This window comes from Gopherus evgoodei, chromosome 3 (assembly GCF_007399415.2).
Source record: "Gopherus evgoodei ecotype Sinaloan lineage chromosome 3, rGopEvg1_v1.p, whole genome shotgun sequence".
NCBI lineage: Eukaryota > Metazoa > Chordata > Testudines > Testudinidae > Gopherus > Gopherus evgoodei.
Window position 1 is genome coordinate 158,866,777 of NC_044324.1, and position 20,976 is coordinate 158,887,752.

Genomic DNA, 20,976 nt, shown 5'->3' on the forward strand with positions numbered 1-20,976 from the left:
GATCCCAAATACTTCAAAGGATGGAATCTTCAGGGTATCATATTAAATAAAAGAAGTAAAAGTTGTCTGTGATACTGAAGAAAATTATTAATAAAATCAATGTTAAAAAAAGAAGTAAATGGAACTGGGACAAGTTTATCCCCAGCATAACTCTATGTTGGTGGAGTTACATCAGGGAAGAATTTGGGCAATTTGGTTTATCTATTATTTTCCAGCGGTGGTAGTTATTATTTATATAGTCCCTTAGATGTACATAGTGCTTTATAGTAATAAAAATAAAGTCCTGCCTTTGAGGAACTTACAGTCTAAGGCCCTGATCCTGCAAAGATTTAAGCATGAGTTTATCTTTACACATGTAAGTAATCTCAGTGACCTCAATGAGATTGCTTACATGTGTAAAGTTAAGCATGTAAAGTTAAACCTTTGCATGATTTGGAGCCTTAGGCCCCAGTCCAGGAAACTGATCCATACAGATGGATACATGGAGCCTCGCTGGACTGTGTTTAGTCATATTCCTGAAGTTAGCATCCTATGCCTATGCTCTTTTATAAAGATCAATTGGATAATTAAAATTCAAATAAGTCTTAGCAATCAAATAATTTAAGTAGAAACTTACTAAACAGTATTTACTTTGTGAAATGGTTACTTAATTTTTAATAAAGTATCACATGATAGCATTCACCGGGAAAAATGTACTTTTGAGGTGTGAGGGAGCCATTAAGAATACACATTTGAGTTATACATTATAAGCGGATGCATCTGCATCAGATTATACCATCTTATTTGTCCATATTAATCTATACAGTCTCTACACCACTGTTTAGCTAGTGTGCGTGTATAAGGGGATTCTCATATAGAAAACAACTTTATTAACACAATAGCAACCCACTCTTAACTAGTAAAATCCGAGAAGTAACAGATCCCTCAATGACTCCATTGAGTTCTTTGTCCCTTTCTTATAAAAGTGGGGAGGCAGAAAGCCCCTAGCTGTGGCTTTCTAGACCTACACTAACTATATTTTAAAGTGTATTGTGACTGAAGTCTCAGCCCCATTTTATGGTTTTTCCAATTAGGATTTGCTGCCTGACGTCATGTCTGCCCGAGATTGGCTATTCAGTTCTGACACTCAGGGCAGCTACATATTCTCTCTCTCTCACGCAGAGAAACTTTAAAAAGAGTTTTTGAGCCTTATCTGGCTTAAAGACTCTTTCTTGCACACACAGAGAGATCACTGGCAGCTCGAGCAGCCTAAACATCTGCTCCTTATTGAGAACCCCCTTCCATTGCTGTTGTTCCTCCTCCCCTTTTACTGCTGCTTAGAGCTCAGATCGTACCCAGACCTTCCTTTGCTCTAATAATGTTTTCCTGCTCCATGGGACAACTTGTTTGCTGAAATTTCCCAACCTTTTGGGGGCGGATGGGGGAGAACTAAGTTACTCTCCTAGGAAAAAGTAAAGGCGAGTGGAAGCGGCAGCACGCCGGGGGCGGTGCAGCTTGCTCGCAGGCAAAGTGAGTAGTTGCACACACATACAAACTTTGGAGGAGAGGAAATCCTTGCATCGGGAGCGTTGTGGAGTTTGTTGGCTATAGGGGCTCTTGCAATGGAAATGGCTTGGATCAGGTGGGGCTTTTTGCTCTGTGCATGTGTATTTTTGTCACCGGCGCTCGATGCCGCTGAAAAGAGCAGGCTGAGGAGAATCACATACGTACTGCGACCCGGCCAGGCAGGCTCCCGGCTGCAGAGCTCGGCTCCTCTCGGGGGGCAAGGGCAGCGGCAGCGGCAGCAGCAGCGCACTTTTAACGTCGAGCTGAATACCCGGTACAGCACCAGCACCCTAGAGCGGACTCGCAGGATGAGCAAACCGGCAAATCCCAGCATGCAGCTCCGCTTGGGCTCCAGCGCGCAGCTCCATCACAAACCCGGTGGCCCCGCAGCCCCCTTCGCCAAGCCAACCAGGCTGGTTCAGCGCTCCAAGCTGCAGCAACGGGAGACCCGCAGCAACAGCAGCTCTAGCCCGCAGGTTCACCAGAAGCACCCGCTGCAGGGGTAAGGCGAGTTCACCTTCCCTATTAACCACTCCCTCCCTCCAAGCAGCAGCTTCGGAGGATCCCTTAGTGGGCTGCGGAATTAATGAAGTTATCATGCAAATGCATGCCTCAGACTCCCACAACAGTGCAGGCGGGGCGGGCAGTGGCTTTTGCGGTCACCCTGGGGGGCATCTGAAGTAAGAGATTAATCGGCCGTGGGGGCGGGGAGGAAACGTCACGTAGCTCAACATCAGAAACTAACAGCAAGTTCATTAAGGTGCGGGTACATACGGAGGCCGGTCCTTGCCCCAATACAGTACCCGCGGCAGTGATATCCCTGGGACATTCCTCATTGTTATGGTTTGATTGATTGCTGGAAAGTGGGGAGACACCCGACGTCATTGTCCTTTCGTGCCATGGGTTCCCCGCTCGTTTTCTGGGCTAGCCCTGCTGCAGCAGCTCTTTAAAACTGTGCCCATCGCTGCTTTTCGCCGCCTCCTCGCCCCGCAGCGCGAGTGCTGCAAAGGCTGCAGGGCTTTGTCTGTCTTCTCCCCAGCACCTGAGCGTGGGGCTGCCAACCAAGGCAGATTTTAGCCCTGACGGAACTTTTCTTTTTTAAAGCGGGGGCGGTAATCCATCTATCGTGTGTGTGTGAGTGAAGCGGGGAAGAGTCGGATCCAGGCTTCGGAGTCTAATCTTTGGGAAAGCCACAAGCAATGCAACCAGCTCCGAAATCGGTAATCTCTCTCACATGCCCCTGTAGCTGGGCGCCGGGTTGGCTCCTCAGGTCATGTGCAAGGAAAGAGCTTGTGGCCCCAGCTGTATCCACAAACCCAATTCCCTTTGTGGTAGCAGGGGAGACCCCATTAGAGGAGGTATTGAAAACAATGAGCTTCTGTTATGATTTAGAGCTATTGTATCTTTCAGATTAGGGGGTTTCTCCTGTGGGCTTTAAACTCCATTTCCAGCCAACTCCTGAAATAGGTTATAGGGAGCAGGAGTTTGTGGAGTGCTTGTCGTCAGACTCCTTCCCGCCTTTTCTCCCCTCCCGAAGTGTAGAACAGTATTTTCTGGAAGCAATAATTCTCCAGCTGTGAGCAATGTTGAATTACAGGGCACTGCTCTTAAAGCCCTACACCTGGGCACACAGGTAGCTTGTCAAGGGCTGTGTTGGACTGTTCTCTTCCTTTACTGCAGGGTGAACGTCTGTGGAGGACAGTGCTGTCATGGCTGGAGCAAAGCTCCTGGCTTCCAGAGGTGCACCAAACGTAAGTGTCTATGTGGTAACTAGGGATGTCTGGCTAGCTGGGAGGAGAGTTGATAGCCAAAGGTGTAGCCCTAGGCAGTCATTAATCATCAGGAAATACCCTGTGCCAGTCAGCACCTACAAATTGGGGGGGTGAGGGTGGGTGGGGAAATCCAAGGCCTATGAATTATTTTTTATTAGGCAACAAGATACTAACAAGCTCGCTGAACTGAGTTTTATTGTTTGGCTAGTAAATTTGCTTGCTTCTCTCTCAATGTTTTATTTGGGGTTTAAATATTTATACACTTGTGAGAAGGTAGCAGTGCTGTAATCTTAGCATTTGGATTTTCATTCCATTCTAAACCCCTGTTTCCTGGCCCTCACAACTTTCTTAAAGAATGAGCATTTCTCAAGTTGATTCTCTGCGCAGAGGTGAAATTTTGGGGAAAACTTTGTAAAATGTCATTCAGATGTGTTTGAGTGATCAGAGTGTGGATGAAACCCTGATGTTGATATGTTGTGACATTTGTGAGTGGACGGGACTCAGGACCTGACTGGGGTAGAGAAGCCCCCAAACATGCAGAAGTGGGGAGTAGTGACTCTGCAGCATACACTCTCCTGGCTTCAGAGACCCATGTGAGAACTACATGGTCAAGCTCTGCAGAGGGGTGGAGCACACTGGGGAAAGGGTGGAGCTGGAGAATGGCCATGCTGTAAGGCAGTGGTCCCCAACCTTTTGGTGGCCAGTAGCACGTTCATGTTTTCAGAAGAGTGTGGCAGGCACCAACAATTACTCACATACAGGGCCGGCTCCAGGCATCAGTGGAGCAAACACGTGCCTGGGGCAGCAGAGGCTACAGGATGGCATTCTGTTCATTCTGCAGAGTCGGAGCATGTATTTTTTTTTGTTTGCGCCAGTTCTGGGCAGTGCAGAGAGAAGCCAGGAGGACAGAGAACACTGGTGCCTGCAGCCCCGGAGTTCTCTGTCCCCAGCAGGCGCAGGGACGCGGCTTCTCTTCCCTGCTGGGCATTAGGCAGGCCCTGTGCCTCCCGGGGACAGAGAACACCAGCGCTTGCAGCCCTGGAGTTCTCTGTTCCTGGTAGGCGTGGGGCCACAGCTTCTCTCCGGCTTAAGCTGCAGCCCTGCGCCTGCTAGGGACTGAGAACACCGGCGCCTGCAGCCCCGGAGTTCTTGGTCGCCAGCAGGCGTGGGGCCACGGCTTCTCTCCCCTGCTGGGCACTAGGCGGGCGCACATGAATGCCTCGGTGAGCACCAGGGTGCCCACGGGCACCGCATTGGGGACCACTGCTGTAAGGTGTCCTCCCTTGCATATCTACAGGAATTAATTGTGTAAAATAATTCTGGGTGGGTTGATATTATTATTCCTTGCATAAGGAACCCTTGCTGAGTGGGGCAGGATTCAGGGGTGGCTGCATACTTCTTAACAGATGTACTGTTACCCTGGGTCTTGGGAAGAGTTGGAGGCTACTGCAGGGACTCAGGATCTCCACATGGGTGGCCTAGCTTCTGCTAGGTGTCCAGAAAATCAAACAGACCCTGGGACTTTGATCAGTTTAGCAATCAGCAGTTTGTTTTTTTTGTTTTGTTTTGGTTCCCTGTGTGGGATTTTCCAATGTAGGGGGGAGTGTGGCTCTCAGTCTTCAGTGAAGTCATATATCTTCGACCTGTATGGAGAAATGTGTTAAGAACTACAAAAATTTATATAATAGAATGGGTAGCTAAAGAGAACACACAGCACATGATTTCCCTTTCCAATTTCCTTTACATTGAATGCAGTCTTTCAGACTTGCATGTCCTCAAAAATGTGTGGATTGAAATAAATGTTGCTGTGTTTATTTCAACAATTAAATGTTGCAATAAACATTCAAGTAATAGATTTGATTACCTATATGTGTAAGTAAACAGTAATATTTTAATGTGATTAATTACAGGGCTAGAAAAACATACCTGATACTAAGTCACTAACATGGGTAAAAATACCTGCATCACCAAGCTCCTGCAATTTAAGACATAAAACAGTTGTTCATTGTGTACTGTATTTAATTGCATCCTGTTGTCAGTCAAATATTTTCAATACATTATAAAAATTAATTTACTACATCACATTTTTCATTTTTATACCTTCTTTCTCTTCCTGACTTTATTCTGCTACTACTCTCTTGTATTTCCATTAGTTATTAGTGTCTCTTTTTTGAGCAGTTTCAGTTCTTTTTCTCTTTCTCTCTTTCTATATCCCTTTATAGCTTTCTTCATAATAAATTGTGTTCTGTCTTCTCTCTTATAATTTCTGCGTCTTTCACTTCTCCAAATTAGCCATTGATTTTTTCCCCTCTTTTCTCCTTTATTGCTCTTTTTTCTAACTTTCAAGTTTTTCATAAAAGTCACAATCTGACAATCAGAACCATGTGGGGCAGACCCCTGTACTTGTGAGGCATTTCACTTAAGTCAGTTGCCCTCTGTGGAGGAGCAGGAGTTCACTCACAGCTATTGCAGGATTGTCGTCTCATATTGTAATCCTATCAGAACAGGGACCTGTCCTCTGTGAAGCATCGAGCCCACTTTGGTTGCCATAAAATTATTAATAATCAATCTGTCCTCCTTTCCCACCCACCTATATTCTCACTTGCACCCATTCACATACAGTCTCATACCTTTCCACCCACTCTATTATACATTGCCTTAGTCCATCATGTGCTTTGCTGCACATTGGGCTACCCACATTTGCCATCCTTGCCTCTCAACTGCCCTTCTCTCCAAATCTTCCCATTTCATGTTGAGGTGCTTGATGTCATTCAGAACTGTTGGTTTCCATGTTATTTGTGGTCTTTCTTCTTGTGTTTGCTGGCTTCCATTCAAGAGCAGTATTTGGTAAACGTTCTTTTTCCAGTCTCAGCACATGTACAAGCCAATGATGTCTTTTTTTTGTAGATTATTTGTGAGAGGGTTCCTTGTCCAGTAATTTTTCTGATGTCTTCATTCGTCTTCCTATCTCTCTCTGTTATTCCCAGTGTTCTCAGACATTTACATATCTTTCTTGGTAAGTTGCCATGACTCACTGCTATATGTTGTGATAGCGATAACAACTGCTTTGTACGCATTCAGTTTTGTCTTGAGGGAGATATTTTTTAGTTGCCAGATGTTTGAGTCTTCCAAATGCAGCATTTGCCTTCCCGATTCTTATTCTTTCCTCAGAGCTAATACCATCTTGGCTGATGGTACTTCCAAGTTACGTGAAATAGTCCACCTTCTCCAGTTTCTCTTCTTCAATTTTGATTTCTGTCCCTATTAACATATTCCATTCTTAGGTTTGAGATACAATGCAATCTTCTCCATTTCTTCTTTTACTTGGTTTGTGCATTTGTGTAGTCTTGTTGTCATCTTCACTGATAAGAATGATGGTGTCAGCAAAGTCTAGATCAAATAGTATTGAATTGTTCTATTTTAGGCCATGTGTATCACTGTCACATTGTTTTAATCCATAGCTGATGACTAGCATAAACAGAAAAGGAGACAGTACGCACCCCTGCCTTACACCTGTCTTGATGCTGAATGGCTTACTCAATCCATTTTAATACATATGGCTTGAAAAATTTACCAGACACCTAACAGACAGAAGATTAGTAGGGAAAACAGTCTCTCTAGTCCTACCATCCTACTTTAGAGTCTCTGATTTTGGCTCACCCTCACCAGTGAATATCTTCAGTGTTTGTCTCTGCTGCTTCTCAGTTTCTCAAGATGTAGTACAATGGCATTGACCTGGGTCTTCTGATATTGGCTTGGCCTACACTTAAAAGTTAGGTTGACCTAGCTACGTCAGTCAGGGGTGTGAAAAAACCCACACGTCTGACCATCATATCTGTGCTGACCTAGCCCCCAGTGTAGATGCAGCTGTGTCAGTGGAAGAATGCTTCCATGAATGTAGCTAACTTTTTTTGTTTGGGGTGGAGTGTTCCTACACTGAAGGAAAAAACCCTACTGTTGGTGTAGGCTGAGCCTTTGCTGTAGAGTTATGCAGGCATAGCTATGCTGGTACTGTCTCCATAGTGTAGATATGGCCTAAATAGCATTCACTTGGTTGCAACTTGGCAAAGCGGTGAATAGCACCAGAGGTGCTGGAGATGTCTATATGAAGACGTAGGATGATAGCACTGTGTTAGCTTAGGCCACGTCCAGACTAGGTATTAAAATCGATTTTAGATACGCAACTTCAGCTACGGGAATAACGTAGCTGAAGTCGAATTTCTAAAATCGAGGTACTCACCAGTCTGGACGGCGCTGCATCGATGTCCGCGGCTCTCCGTGTCGATTCCGGAACTCCGTTCGGATTGATGGAGTTCCGGAATCGATGTAAGCGCGCTCGGGGATCGATACATCGCGTCCAGACTAGACGCGATATATCGATCCCCGAGCTATCGATTTTAACCCGCCGATGCCGCGGGTTAGTCTGGACGAGGGCTTAGTTTTGGAAGGTTAACTCCACAGCCAGAAGAGCCAGAAACCTCTTTTTTTTTTTTTTTTTTTTTTAAAAAGAGAGAGCTTGGATTTGCAGAAGTTGATGGCTTTCACCTATAATTACTACTCCCCCTAAGTAAGTAGATTTTTTGAGCCCTGATAAATATTTTTTTTCCCTACTGGAATGGCTGTATTTGGTAGGGGACATCTTCCCACATACACAGCCCTCTGCAGGGGTGGTTGGACCTGTAGTGCCTCCTATTCCAGGGGGTGGCAGTCCCTCCGGGACACCCTGCTTCTAACAGAAGCAGCTGCTGAGCTCCCCCAAGCTGCTTTAATGGCAGTACTTGGTACACCCTTTCCCCAAACAGTGGCAATAGGGGCACTGGAGCTGATTGTGTGCAGTCTTAGGAAGATATCACTTACACATCATGTACTGAGTGGGCAAGTGGATTTTTCAAACTCTGGTTATAAACTACATCGTTTGGAGCTACACTGCTTGCAGCATTTACAAGTTTCATCACCTCTATTGAGCTACTTGATCTTACAATCTGTTCCTGCTTCAGCGGGTGAATTTATGCATTCCTGTAAGTAACTAAACAGCTTTGCAGTTAATTGCCTGTAAGTAAATGTGCACCACATCCAACTTTAAGCATGTGATTTTCTCCTGGAATGTTCAAATGTTCAATCTTTCCTTTTTTTTGTTTTTTTTGTTTTTTTGTTTTTGTTTTTTGGATGTTTAAAGCTTTATTTTAAAATAAATCATTTTCAAGCTTAGCAAAACTCTGCTGCTCAGCAATCACATACTTATTGTGTAATAAGTATGGAGTTGTAAAGTTCCGCTTTAAAAGAAAACAATATCTCTGTGTTTAGAACTATTTGACAATGGGAAAATAACTTCAAACCAGCTGAGAAGATTTTGCTCAGACTCTCAAACATTCACCTTTAGATACAGGCCACACATGGAAAATTTGAGCCCAAGCAGTAAATATTTTGGAAAGTTGTGAGCAAGTGAACTGGGCTTGGCTGTAGTGGTTGTAACAAGTAAAAGTGCAATAATCAGGCACTGTCAAATTTTAAAATGTCACTCTGTTTTTATAATATGTTTAATAACAGCACTTAGTATTTGTTGCATTTTCAAAGCATTGTGCAAACACACACTATTTTAATTAATTCTCCAACATTCCTTAGAGGCAGCTAAAAAAGCATTATCTCTTTTGTTAGCAGATAGGGAAATGAAGGCAGTGAGAGGGGTTAAATGTGGCCTTGGGCAAGTCACAACAACTGATTGGCAGAGCTGGAATTGGAAATTAGGAGTTCCTGGCTCCCAGCCCCATACCCATTCTGTTGGGTCATGTTATTTTTCAACTGTGGTATTTGGTAATTACTAGCAAATTCCTGTGTATTGGGTACAACTTCTCTTTATAGAGTTGCCCCTTTCTTTCATTTTGTTTATGATTACAAAGGTGGCTTTTTTTTTTTTTTTTTTTTTTTTTTTGGTACTTGGGAAATTCCAAAGATTACTCCCTGCTGTTTGCAGTACTTGGAATCTCCCAAATAGTGCGTGAGAGCATTTTATAATTATAGCAGAAAGAGATATATTATAAACAGTACACTGATACAGCATGTTAATTTGAGCTGTTTCTTTGCATGCCCAGTGTAACTGTTGCATATCCTAATAAAAATACTGGTGCCTTGAGGAATTCTAGAATCCATTAATGGACTGGGACTAATGAATGCTGGGGGGCAGGTGGGGACAGAGTTGTTGGGTTGTAGTTGAGAAAAGGAAACACCAGCATGTGGTTGCAAAGACGTGGGGAAGGACACCTACCAGGTCAGGTGGATGAATAATCTGTCATTAAACTTTTCCATTTTACTATTAACTATTCCTATGTTTTCTGCTCTCTCAGAACTAATTTACAAGTTGATTCTTTTGAATCTTCTTTGGTTTTACTTTTAAGCACTTGTCTTTCAGTTACTCAAATTAATTTGGATACTTTGTTTCTACCTTAGCTAACTGTTTCCTTTAGACAAAAGTTGTTTTCCTTTCAGATAGAAAGATGGTCCTCAACTGCAGTATTATTACTGTGTATTTATTTGCAGTAGTGCCCATTATGTGCTTTCCTTTCACACGCTTATTGATCCATGGAGAAAGAGGAAAGAGCCTGATTGTTGTATTTACATTCTGCTAGAATGCCTTATTGACCTGCCTGCCATTTTTATCTGTCAGTCCCATTGCTGTGGGGATGGGAGAGAGTTATGAGTCCTCCCGTCAGCAGAAACAGTTCAGCTGTCAGTTTGCCCTTTCTTTGGGGAGACAGACTTCTCACAACTCATACTAGGTAAGACTTTCTCCCCATTGTCTTTGTACCCCGACCCTGACCTTATCGGAGTAATAAACTCTAAATTATGTTTTTCTATCTGTACTTTGAGGGATCAAGCAGTTTGTCCTCCTTCTATTGAAAATCAGATGCTATGTTGTGATGTGAACTGGCACTCATTACTGCAATGCGTGGGTGTTAAATAGCATATTCAAATCAAATTTCTCAGGCTCTTCAGTGCATTCAAACAGTTAAATAGGTGTCTATAGAGGACTGAAAAGAAAAGCTGTCAAATCTAGGTCCTTTCTTGGGTTGGTATAAATATGCAGTGGTGTTAAGACTTAACCACATCCATTTTTCAAATGGTATTAGGAGGAGACTATGGGCCCAGTGTTTTCTCTGTGGGACCTCCTGGCTATTTGCCTTAAATGTTGTGCACTGTGCACTTCAAAATGCACTCTTGGGTGCAAAACCCAAAAACTTGAACAGAATGTGTGATGATTGCTGTGACACTTTGGGGTTCAACCCAGTCCAATAAGGGGTTGTTTTTACCTTTTGTCCTGAAACTTTGGGTGCCTTCACTGCTGTGAGTCACAGCCCTGATGCCAACACCCCGGCTTCTGCTGCCCAGTTATTTTTTTGCAGTGTGACCCCAAGCCCTCCCAGATGGCTGCCTTCCTTTCTGTTTGGGAGAAAGAATGTTTCTCCTTATGTTTGGTCACATACGTTCTACAGAATAATAGCAGCAGGTATCCATAATTCCTCACAGTGTTAATGCATACATTTCAAAATGATATTAATCACCAGTGTGTCCCCACTGGTGATAGTGGAGTTGTTACCTCCCCTCCTTGTTAGCTTTGAGGGCTTTGTTTACTTTATATGTAATGTATCTTAATTATCTCTGCCTGGCATCCAGGCTGGTCAGAAAAGCAAATACACATTCCTTTGTTTAAGGCAGACTGTTTATGCACTGCTTGCCAAACACATTATAAGAACATAATTCTAGTGCACATTTATAACTCTTTTTGTACACACACCTTACAAATTAATGATCAGTGACTTGTTAATTTTTCAATCATATATGTCATGCCACCTTTTGGGTGTATATCATAACGTGTTAGGTGTAGTATGTCAGACTGATCAGGTGCTGACAGAGTAGTGAATTCCAGTGGTCCTCATCACAATTGAACATTAAGTAAGCAGCAACAAGAACATAATTTGGAGGAGGTATAGGGTGTAGAGTTGCATAAGTACTTCCTAGGTTAAGATGGACTGATTTCATAGGAAAATCTTCCTGATGTCTTGCTTGTGCATCTTGGTTTATGCCTAGAAAAAAGTACTTCCTCGTAATAAAATGTTCCTTTCTCATTGGCATCATTTCATCCTTCACTTTAATTGCACATAAGAAAATAAAATGTCTTCCTTGTTAGCAAGCTTATTTAAGTAAGGAGACAGAAACATCTTTCTACATTTAGATTCAGAAATTTGAGTAGCCACTTTTTAATAAAAATGAAGTGGTTCTCAGTCCTCTCTAGCAGGAACAGACACTCATAATCCAGACAGATTTTCTGTTATCTCTAGGTGGTGTTTTAGGCTGGGATTTTCAAAGGATCCTAATAGTGAGGGTCTCAAATCCCATTTAAATTCAGTTGTGTTTGAGCATCTAACTCCCTTAGGTTCTTTTGAAAATAATTCAATAGCTTTAATGATTTATTTTCTCTAATCGAATTAATGGAAGGTTCTCCAGTGCTAGATATTTCTTTCAAATATTTTTTTCACAGTTGAGTTTTAAGTATTGGTTTAATTTGAACTCTGTTAAACTCTGGATTTAAAATTAAATATCCTAGCTACAAAGTTGTTCATTTATGAATTTTTATTTAACTCTACTATGTTTAATTTATTGTCTCTTTCTTCCAAAATATTTTGTAGCAAAGCGAGCAAGCACTTTGGTGAGAAGGGCTAATATGATGTCTAAGTGTTGGAGCCCTAAAACTCCATGCCACAATACTTCTGTAATTATTGGGGTTATTCTATTTCCCAACCCCCTAGGGTACTAGTAGCATGCCCAGTGTACTGTGTCTCAAAGGCCAGTACTGTAGGTGCGTCAGCAGCTAGCCTGTGGGCTCTAGCCCTGGTGGGTCCCCCAAACCGCTCAGACACATGGCTAAGTAAAAGTGTATTTTTACTAGGGCTGACAGGAAAAGCGAGACGTTGCAAGTACTCTGGGTACAAAAGCTTAAAGAGCTACAATTCAAAGTGAGCAATAGCGGTTACTGTTTGGGTCCCTGGGTGGTCCAATTGAGTCAGGGCTCTTCAGGTGTAGTGCTTGGGGTGTCCTCTCCAGTCCAGTCTTTGGCCAAGCAAATAGACGCTTGAAGGTTTCCAAGCCAGGTTCAGTTAATGTGTCTCAATGGGGCTACTTTGCACTAGCTCCTGCCACGCTGCTGCTCCCACATAAGTCCCCCACACAGACCTGTGATGTCACAGCCTGTTCTGAGTGTGGCTCTGTCCACAGATTCTGGGGCTTCTCTTCAGCTCCCTGCTGCCATGCTGCTCACCCTCTAAAGATCCCAGGCACTTCCTGGTTCAGGACCTTTTCCCTTAACTGGTCAGGGAAAGGGGAGAGAGCTGATGGGAAATGTAATCCCTGCTTACTCAGGAGGAAGGGGCTGTCCAGTGGGGAGGAGGCTGGTGGGAGTGTTAGTCCTCTGCTTGAGTTCAAAGTGTGATGGATCTGCAAAGCAACATTGATGACATCAGTGCTCTGGTCTCTTTGGCTTTTCTGTGTATTGGGGACCTGTAAGGATAGTGTGTAGGGAGAGGACACTTTGGGGTCACTGTATTTGGAAACAAAAGAAGGATGTGCAGCATCTGAAAACTTAATTTAATTTTGCTTGCACTTTCAAAACTCATTATATTCTTATCACGATGCACTTAAAATTTTTTTTCAGATCACGCGTTTCACCTTAGTATATGCTTTATAAGCTATGTTGAGCACATTGTTAGTCCAGCATTTCAAATATAAAAAATGCAATATGCGGCTTGTAACATGAAATTTTCAATGCCTCTAGTTGAGTCCGCCTTTAATTTCTGATGTACTTTGGCATTTTAAGAATATTCCATAAAGTTGCAAAGAGAAGAATCTTTGAGAATGTTATATTGTCATTATACTAGCCACACACTTATTTTTATATTGGGAGCAAAAGACTAAGAATATATAGTGAAGGGATTGTTTTTGTCCCATTCCTAGAGGTCATGTTTACACAATCGTGGAAGTCAGTATAGGAATGTGTCAAATGTTTTGAAATGGACCAGTTAAGAATTCCAACAATGTTGCACACTTTTATTAGATGCGTATTTAGGAAAAGAATTCCCTTTGGCCTCACAGTTATGATAAGAACAAAGTCCATGTGTGGAAAGATATAGATGGTCATAATATTTCCTCCACAAGAATTACAAGGATCATATCACTTTTCCAAAGAGTATAGTATTGTTAGCTTTTTCTGAACTAAAAAAAAAAAAAAGCTGAATGAAAAATTATTTATAGAACTATCTTCAAGATGGCTGATACATTTCTTTCAGCTGATTTACAGTCAAATAATTCTCAGTTTTAATGATTTAATGATGTAATCCTATTCGTTATCATTCTTGCAGAAATAAAATAGTTTGTCAAATCCACTCAGACATAATTTTTGAAAATTATTCCTATGAGATATATACCAGTAATCAGATTGTTGTGGGAAAAAAACCTGAATGGCCAGTAATTTGTAGGTGTGGTGTCTTTGCTTGCTTCCTTTGGAATAATGGTTTGAGATCTATAGATGAAAAGAACCATATAAGTGCTAAATATTGTTGATATGTGTATTTTATTTTTAACTTGTTAATTTCACAATTAACTTGTTAATATCAAGGTCTCATCATTATTCCTGAGTTCAGTCATTCTACCAATTCAGTGTCAACGTTGTTTGAGTATGAACTGTAGGATGGACCTAAGTGTATGTCTACACAGCAGTTACACATCTGTGGTTGGCCTGGATCAGCTGATTCGGGCTTGTGGGGTTTGGGCTGTTGGGCTGTAAAATTGCTGTATAGAAATTTGGGCTTAGGTTGAAGCCTGAGCTCTGGGATCTCACAAGGGGGAGTCCCAGAGCCTGGGCTCCAGCCTTAGGCCAAACATCTACACAGCAGTTTTTATCCTGCAGCCCAAGTCAGCTGATGTGGGCCATCTGTGACCATGCTGAGGGTCTTCTATTCCAGTGTAGTTGTACCCAAAGAGACTATTGACACTTACAAAATCATTGCAATCATAAATGTTCTTATCTCTGGGCTATCTTTTCAAAAATGTTGACTATCCTCCTTGTTCAAATTTTATAGAGACTATGCCATGGCTGCACATTCACTCCTCCATAATACAGTTCAGATCTTAATACTTAACAGACAGTTGTTGATCTGATGTCCAAATTCAGCTCTCTGTTTCAGCGATGTAAATCCAGAGTAATACCATTGAGTTCAATGCTATTACTTTGGATGTTCACCATTGTAGTGATAGTAACTGAAAGACTCCAATGAGTTTACACAAGTATCTAGGTTGTTCAAATAAACCTAATATTGAACTTCTAATCACACAGGGTGAAATTTGATGCATACAGATGGCCTGCAAAAGGTCCAGTCCTTAAGACCCACTTATCCTCAAAAAGAGGTTTTTTGTTTTTTGTTTTTTTTGGCACAAGGGTGAATTTCGCTCATGGAGAATACTGAAATATCACTTAAATATATATACAAATATAAACATTTATATTAATTAAAAAACAATGCTTACCATGTCCTGTTATACCACACTTGTACGAACCTATTTTAGTATGGTATCACTGCTTCTGGAGAAGGTGGTATTGTCACAACTCGGCTTTTTTCTCTTCTTGACCTAAAATTGATCCAGACATCTTTTCCAGATCTTATTACACTGGAATCTGAATCAATGCCACATTTATGTTGTTTTAATCTTACCTCTAGTGACTATATTTTTTTAATTTACTCCTATTGTGTGCATTTTTTTGACAATTTACTCTATTTTATATGGGAGAACACTGCGAAAAGAGATCAAAGCAGATATTTTGGAAATTAATAAAGGATGGGCAATATTTCATCAAGCACATGGAGACTGATACATATTGTGACAATGTGTGCAGTAATGGAGCTATTGGGAAGCCACTATTCTATTTGAACTGATGGCTGGCTATGTGCTGTTAAGAAATAAAAATTCAGCGTAGATTTATCCTTTGAACAAGAAGGAAATGTTTAAGGTCTGGGCTCACTAGAAATAATACAGGGCTTATAAAGTTATGAATTATAGTCATTGAATTTTTAATTAATTAAAAATTCAGTTTTGAGAGTGAAAAATATCTGAATCCACCACTCAAGAGACAAGCAAAAACCAGTTGTCTGATAGACCTGATCTTTAAACAAAAGTCAAGAATATATGGAGAGCTTTGAAGAGACTTTTGACAAAGGGTTGCTTTGTGAAAGTGATCCTAAATGTAGGTTTCACTGTATAGTTTAGTGTCTCCAGTGTAGCCTTTAATAAATTGAAGAAATAAACTTGTAAACAAAATGACATTATCAGAACTTTACCGTTCAAGTTGAAAATCAAGGGTGAAGTTTTTAAAACCCACAATTGAGGTCACATTCTCAAAAGTGCTGAGCATTCAACAGCTCCCATTGGAAAAAAAATGTGATCACTTCATTTGAGTGCCTAAATACGAGCTGATGTCTTCTGAAAATCTGTCCCAAAATGTATGGACGTTTTGGATTAAATTTAGCCCTGTGTAAACAGGCACAGATATATTTGACTTCAGTGGAGCTATATTATCTTATACTAAGCCTGAATTTGACCCTATTTGCTCTCTTATATGAAACTTTTTTAGGTTGAAATTGTTTTGTTTTTTTCCTTATATTAAATCTTATCTTCGTTTCTCTGTTTACTATTCTTTACATAACATTAATAAAAGTCCTTGTAAATTCATTAATACTCACTTAGCCCTGGTCTACACTGCGGGGGGGGGGGGGGGGGGATTCAGCCAGTAGTGAAGACCTACACTTTGAATTTGAAGACTTTAAGTAATGTTCTGTGTTATCAAGTGATCTTCAGGCAATTTAAGAATAAAATAAAAACACTTATTGTATAATATTCCTAGACAAAAATTATATTAAACTGGAATTAAAGTTGAGAGTACATCTCAGTAATTTAGGAAAAAATACATTACAGGGAAGTTGGTAGTATCCTAAAATCGAGTATTATAATCCGAAGAAATTTAAAGTTAAGCTTAAAAGAAACCCAAACATGCATATATATGGAAATGTAATTAGGGCACCCAAATAACCTTAACTTTTCCCTGTAGTGATGCCGTCTAGTAACCCCTATGATAATGATTGGGGCATTATATTGTTTGTGGTTTGAGATTAAATGCAATTTTTAAAAAAGACACATTAGATTTTTTTCTTTTCCTCCTTTTATGGTGTCACTGTGAAGCAGAGTTATGATTGTCTTGAGTGCTCCAACTGTGCAGTTCTATACCTGAATATGTTTGGCTTTCTTTTGGGTTTAATCTTAACTCTGAATTTCCTGGGTTTATAAAACTACGTTTTTGAGAGGACCGAAACATTCTTGTGATGTATATATTACCCTGTATTACTGGTAGGTTTTTTCAGCCTTAACTCCATTTTAACATAGTTTCTGTCTAGGAATTTCCTTAGCTGTTTTATTTAATTAAAAATTCCATGAATGAACAGAAAACAATAAATTCAAAAAGAATGTTAGCATGTGGGTATTTAAAAAAATGTACATATGAAATATCAACTTTTAATTTTAAAACATATCTTTTTATAACCATATTCACCAGTATGTTCTAGCTGCTTTATGCCACTCTGTAGTAGCATGTAGCAGCTAGAATGAACGGGTCAATTAAGCTGCTTTGCAGCACCAGAGCAGTGCAAAGCAGCTGGAGTGTATGCCCTAGTTTCCCCTTCCTTAGTGGAACCATGTGGTCAGACCTATAATTACAAAAACATTACATTAGGTGCTCATCCCCCAGCCTCCCCCACTTTTTTTTTTTTTTTTTTTTTTTTGAAATTTACAGCTCTAATCCTCCAACACTTCTGCATGTGCTTAATTTTGAAACTAACCCCATGCTTATTGTCTCCAACAGAACTACGGTACTCGTGCTTCTAGTTAATAGGCATGCAAATATTTCCAGGATAGGGGCCTGAAAGTATAAGGTTTACAGAACTGAAATCATTCTACAGACATTTATTACTGGTTTAAATGTGTACTACATTAATTTATTACATTAAATTAGTAAAGTAACTAAATATATTGACTAAAAACTAAAATATATTGGAATGGCAGTTTACATTTAAGTGATTTTATTGTAGTTGCATTTTCTTTGGTGGTGCCAGAGGGAATATATATCAATTGTTGAATTGCAAGAAAAGAGTATTTTATTGGTACTTAGAGATTATTTTATGGTGAAATATTATAGGAGTTTCAAGGCTTTCTTTCAGTTGATATCACATACTGACACTTGATAACTTTCAAAGTTCTCCTTCCCCAGTCTTTAATTCTTAAAACAATTGTTTCACATTTAGAGCATTATTCACAAGAATATTGCTTGATTAAATGTGTGATTAGAGTGAACTTCACATGGGTTTTTTTTTTCCCCCTTTTGCAGAGTTATGGACTAACATTTCATGCTGAGACTTGGAAGCTTTTTGTTTATTTTGTGATTGAGACCCTTTGACCTCTGTGTTGGGTGTGAGATTGAAATGATCGGGTCTGAGTGCTATAGGATCTGATACAGATGGTATAGATATGCTTCTGTTAACCACCTACTTTTCTATATCTATATATAAATATATAGATATAGAAAAGTATATATAGATAGTGGGCTTGATTCAACACTGCATATTCCAGTTTTAAACCAGTGTAATTTTATTCATTTCTTTAAACCACTATTGTGACCTCCAAACTCTGGCTTGACCAATTCCCAGCATAATTTAAAGCAGTCACTGTATTTTATAGTGGCTTCTTAGCCACCCATGGGCCACTCCATAACCCAGAAATAGCTGGAGTACTGAATACTGAGGACAACACCAAAACACAGGGCCGCCCAGAGAATTCAGGGGGCCTGGGGCGGGGCAGGGCCGGGTCTTCAGTGGCAATTCAGCGGCGGGTTCCTGTCGGAGGGAAGGACCTGCCACCAAAGAACAAAGCGGCGGTGGTAGAGCAGCGTAAGTGCCGCCAATTGGCAGCACTTCAGCGGCGGGTCCTTTACTCGCTCTGAGTCTTCCGCTGCACTGAAGGATCCGCTGCCGAAGACCCGAAGCGACTGAAGTGCCCGCTGCGGAAATGCTGCTGACAACCTGGAGTGGCTTGCGGGGCCCCTGCGGGGCCTGGGGCAAATTGCCCCACTTGCCACCCTGCCCTCCCCCCTGGGTGGCCCTGCCATAGCATCTCTCCTCCCCTGCCTTCTGCAAGGCCTCATGCCAGGAGGCTACAAGGGTGTGGAGAGCAGTGAATGGCCCTATACCATGCAACTCTGGGAACCTCTACAGAGGAATTCCTGATTGGCTTCTGGCCCCTTTATGCCTCTAAAACCTGATTATTTACTTGTTTTGTATTTCAGTGGGACTTAGGGGGCCCAGTCATGACTCAGGGCTCCATTGTGCTGGGTGCCATACAAACACACAATAAAAGATGGTCCCAGTACCAAAGAATTTACAATCTAAATATAAGACGAGATAATAGGTGGCTACAACAAACAGATGGGGAACATAAGGTAACTATGAGACAAAACTGCTCAGATGAAAAGCATTGGTCATAGAATACCAGTCCCTTACTCACAGTTTAGTTTTTGTTGGCATCGCAGCAGAGGAGTTTTAAAGAAGATTTGAAGGAGAAAAATGAGGTGACTTTGCAGCTTTTATCTCTGTCTAGATAATGTTCTTTGTGGAAATTCTTGGTATACATCTGAAAGGTTTTTTGCATAGGATTCCGAAGTTTTGTTTGTTAAACTTTATATCCGATTTTTTAAAAATTTTAAATTAAATATATTACAATTAATTTTGAAATTGGCAACTTATATTAAGGCCTAAACTTATTAACATTATTTAAATTAAATAGAAAAAGTAATATTAAGCAGTACATATTTGCTGCCAAGTTTTAAAGTCAGAGCACTGAAGTGGTGCAAGTACCTGGCTAGGCACCTGGAATCAGAGTTTTGTGAAGTACTAAACCGGTTTTTAGAACAGACTGCTCTCATAGGGGCAGGCAGACTATTTTCTACATTTCAGTTTATTCAACTAGCTCAGTTAAATGTCTAGTTCATTCAAAGTTAAGAAACCAATTTGGGTGCTGATAAATCAGGAAAGCTTATTTACCTCTTCCAATCTATGAATATAAACTATATATGAGCTCTACTAATCATAAGCGGTGGATATAATAGGCCAGGTGAGGCTCAGCCTCCCCCAAGCGCAGCCGCTGCTCTGGACCCCATTGTGGTTTGCGGGTGGAATTTTTGCTTTTAAATATGCCCCATGCAGGTTCCAGGGTGGGTGAGAAGATGGTATGTGCTATTCAGCTTCCTGGGTTCATCAGTAATCTCCCTGGACTCCAGGGAGATTACTAATGAACCTGGGATGCTGAGTAAAACATACTGCCTCCTAGGGGCATACCTGCATGGGGCATATCAAAAGCTCAGGTTCTCTGGAAGAGAGAAGAGCTTTTGAATTTTTGCACAGGGTGGCTTGGAGTCTGCAGAAAGGGAGGTGTGGTTGTGGGGGCTCTGGTCAACCCAGGGCTCCTCTGACTGCGGGGTGGGGGGAACAAGGGGTCTTGGGGCTCCTCCCAAAGGGAATGGAGGTGGGGGGAGGTGGAAGGGGCAGAGCCGGGGGCTAGCCTCCCTGAAGTGGGGCTCCACCCGCTGCACATGCTACTAATTGTAAAAACTTGAAGCACATGTTGACCAGAAACAATCAGTTCAGTACACTAACTACAGATAATACTTCCTGTGTTTAGTCAATTAGTTTTGAATGTAAAATGTGTTAAACGTTTTTTCTTGTATATCCAGCACATTTAAGATAATTTTGTTTAATAAAAAAATTAAAATGCTCTTTGTGCATTTTAATTGAATGTACATTTCATCCAAATAGAGCTTGACACAAATTGCAAATAAAAACATTAATCTAGTAAATAAGAAATGCATCAACTATTTTCTAACGTGCTAATAAATGTATCCTGCAACTAACTGAGTTGTAGGGCCACCATTTGTCTTTATATCTAAATGGGCAGTTTTTCTTCTGGTAGTACCCAGGTTTTCTCTGGGACCCCCATTTTATAGATGGGGAACTGAAACCTTTTAAATCACCCAGGCCCCTAGGCAATTGCCCCCTTTTGATCCCCTCCCCCCATTGGCAGGCCTGGCTAACAACCTTCCTTTAGGTAAATAACTAAAATTACAAATTCAAAACACGATTAAACTTGATTTATTCCTGCTTAGTTATTTAAACCATGATTCCTTGCTGATTAGGCCTCAACTGGAGTACTGTGTCCAGTTCTGGGCGCCACATTTTCAAGAAGGATGTGGACAAATTGGAGAAAGTCCAGAGAAGAGCAACAAAAATGATTAAAGATTTAGAAAACATGACCTATGAGAGAAGATAGAAAAAAATGGGTTTGTTTAGTCTGGAAAAGAGAAGACTGAGAGGGGACATAACAGTTTTCGAGTACATAAAAGATTGTTACAAGGAGGAGAGAGAAATTGTTGTTCTTAATCTCTGAAGATATGACCAGAAGCAATAGGCTTAAATTGCAGCAAGGGAGGTTTAGGTTGGACATTATGAAAAGCTTTCTAACT

The 20,976-nt window shown here is 41.1% G+C and overlaps 1 protein-coding gene across 6 annotated transcripts in view; it reads left to right on the top strand.

Moving 5' to 3' along the window:
* The first annotated feature begins 1,170 nt into the window (after window positions 1-1,170).
* The window catches only part of LTBP1 (latent transforming growth factor beta binding protein 1), a 364,113-nt gene continuing 344,307 nt past the window's right edge, over window positions 1,171-20,976 (top strand). For 2 of the 6 annotated variants that reach the window (XM_030557134.1, XM_030557133.1), the window contains exons 1-2: window positions 1,172-2,047; window positions 3,226-3,296. In XM_030557134.1, coding sequence (XP_030412994.1) covers window positions 1,602-2,047; window positions 3,226-3,296 — 517 coding nt within the window. In that variant the 5' untranslated portion in view covers window positions 1,172-1,601. Of the gene's footprint in view, window positions 2,048-3,225; window positions 3,297-20,976 lie in introns of all 6 variants that reach the window. The other 4 variants (XM_030557132.1, XM_030557135.1, XM_030557136.1 and 1 more) reach the window with 4 other exon arrangements.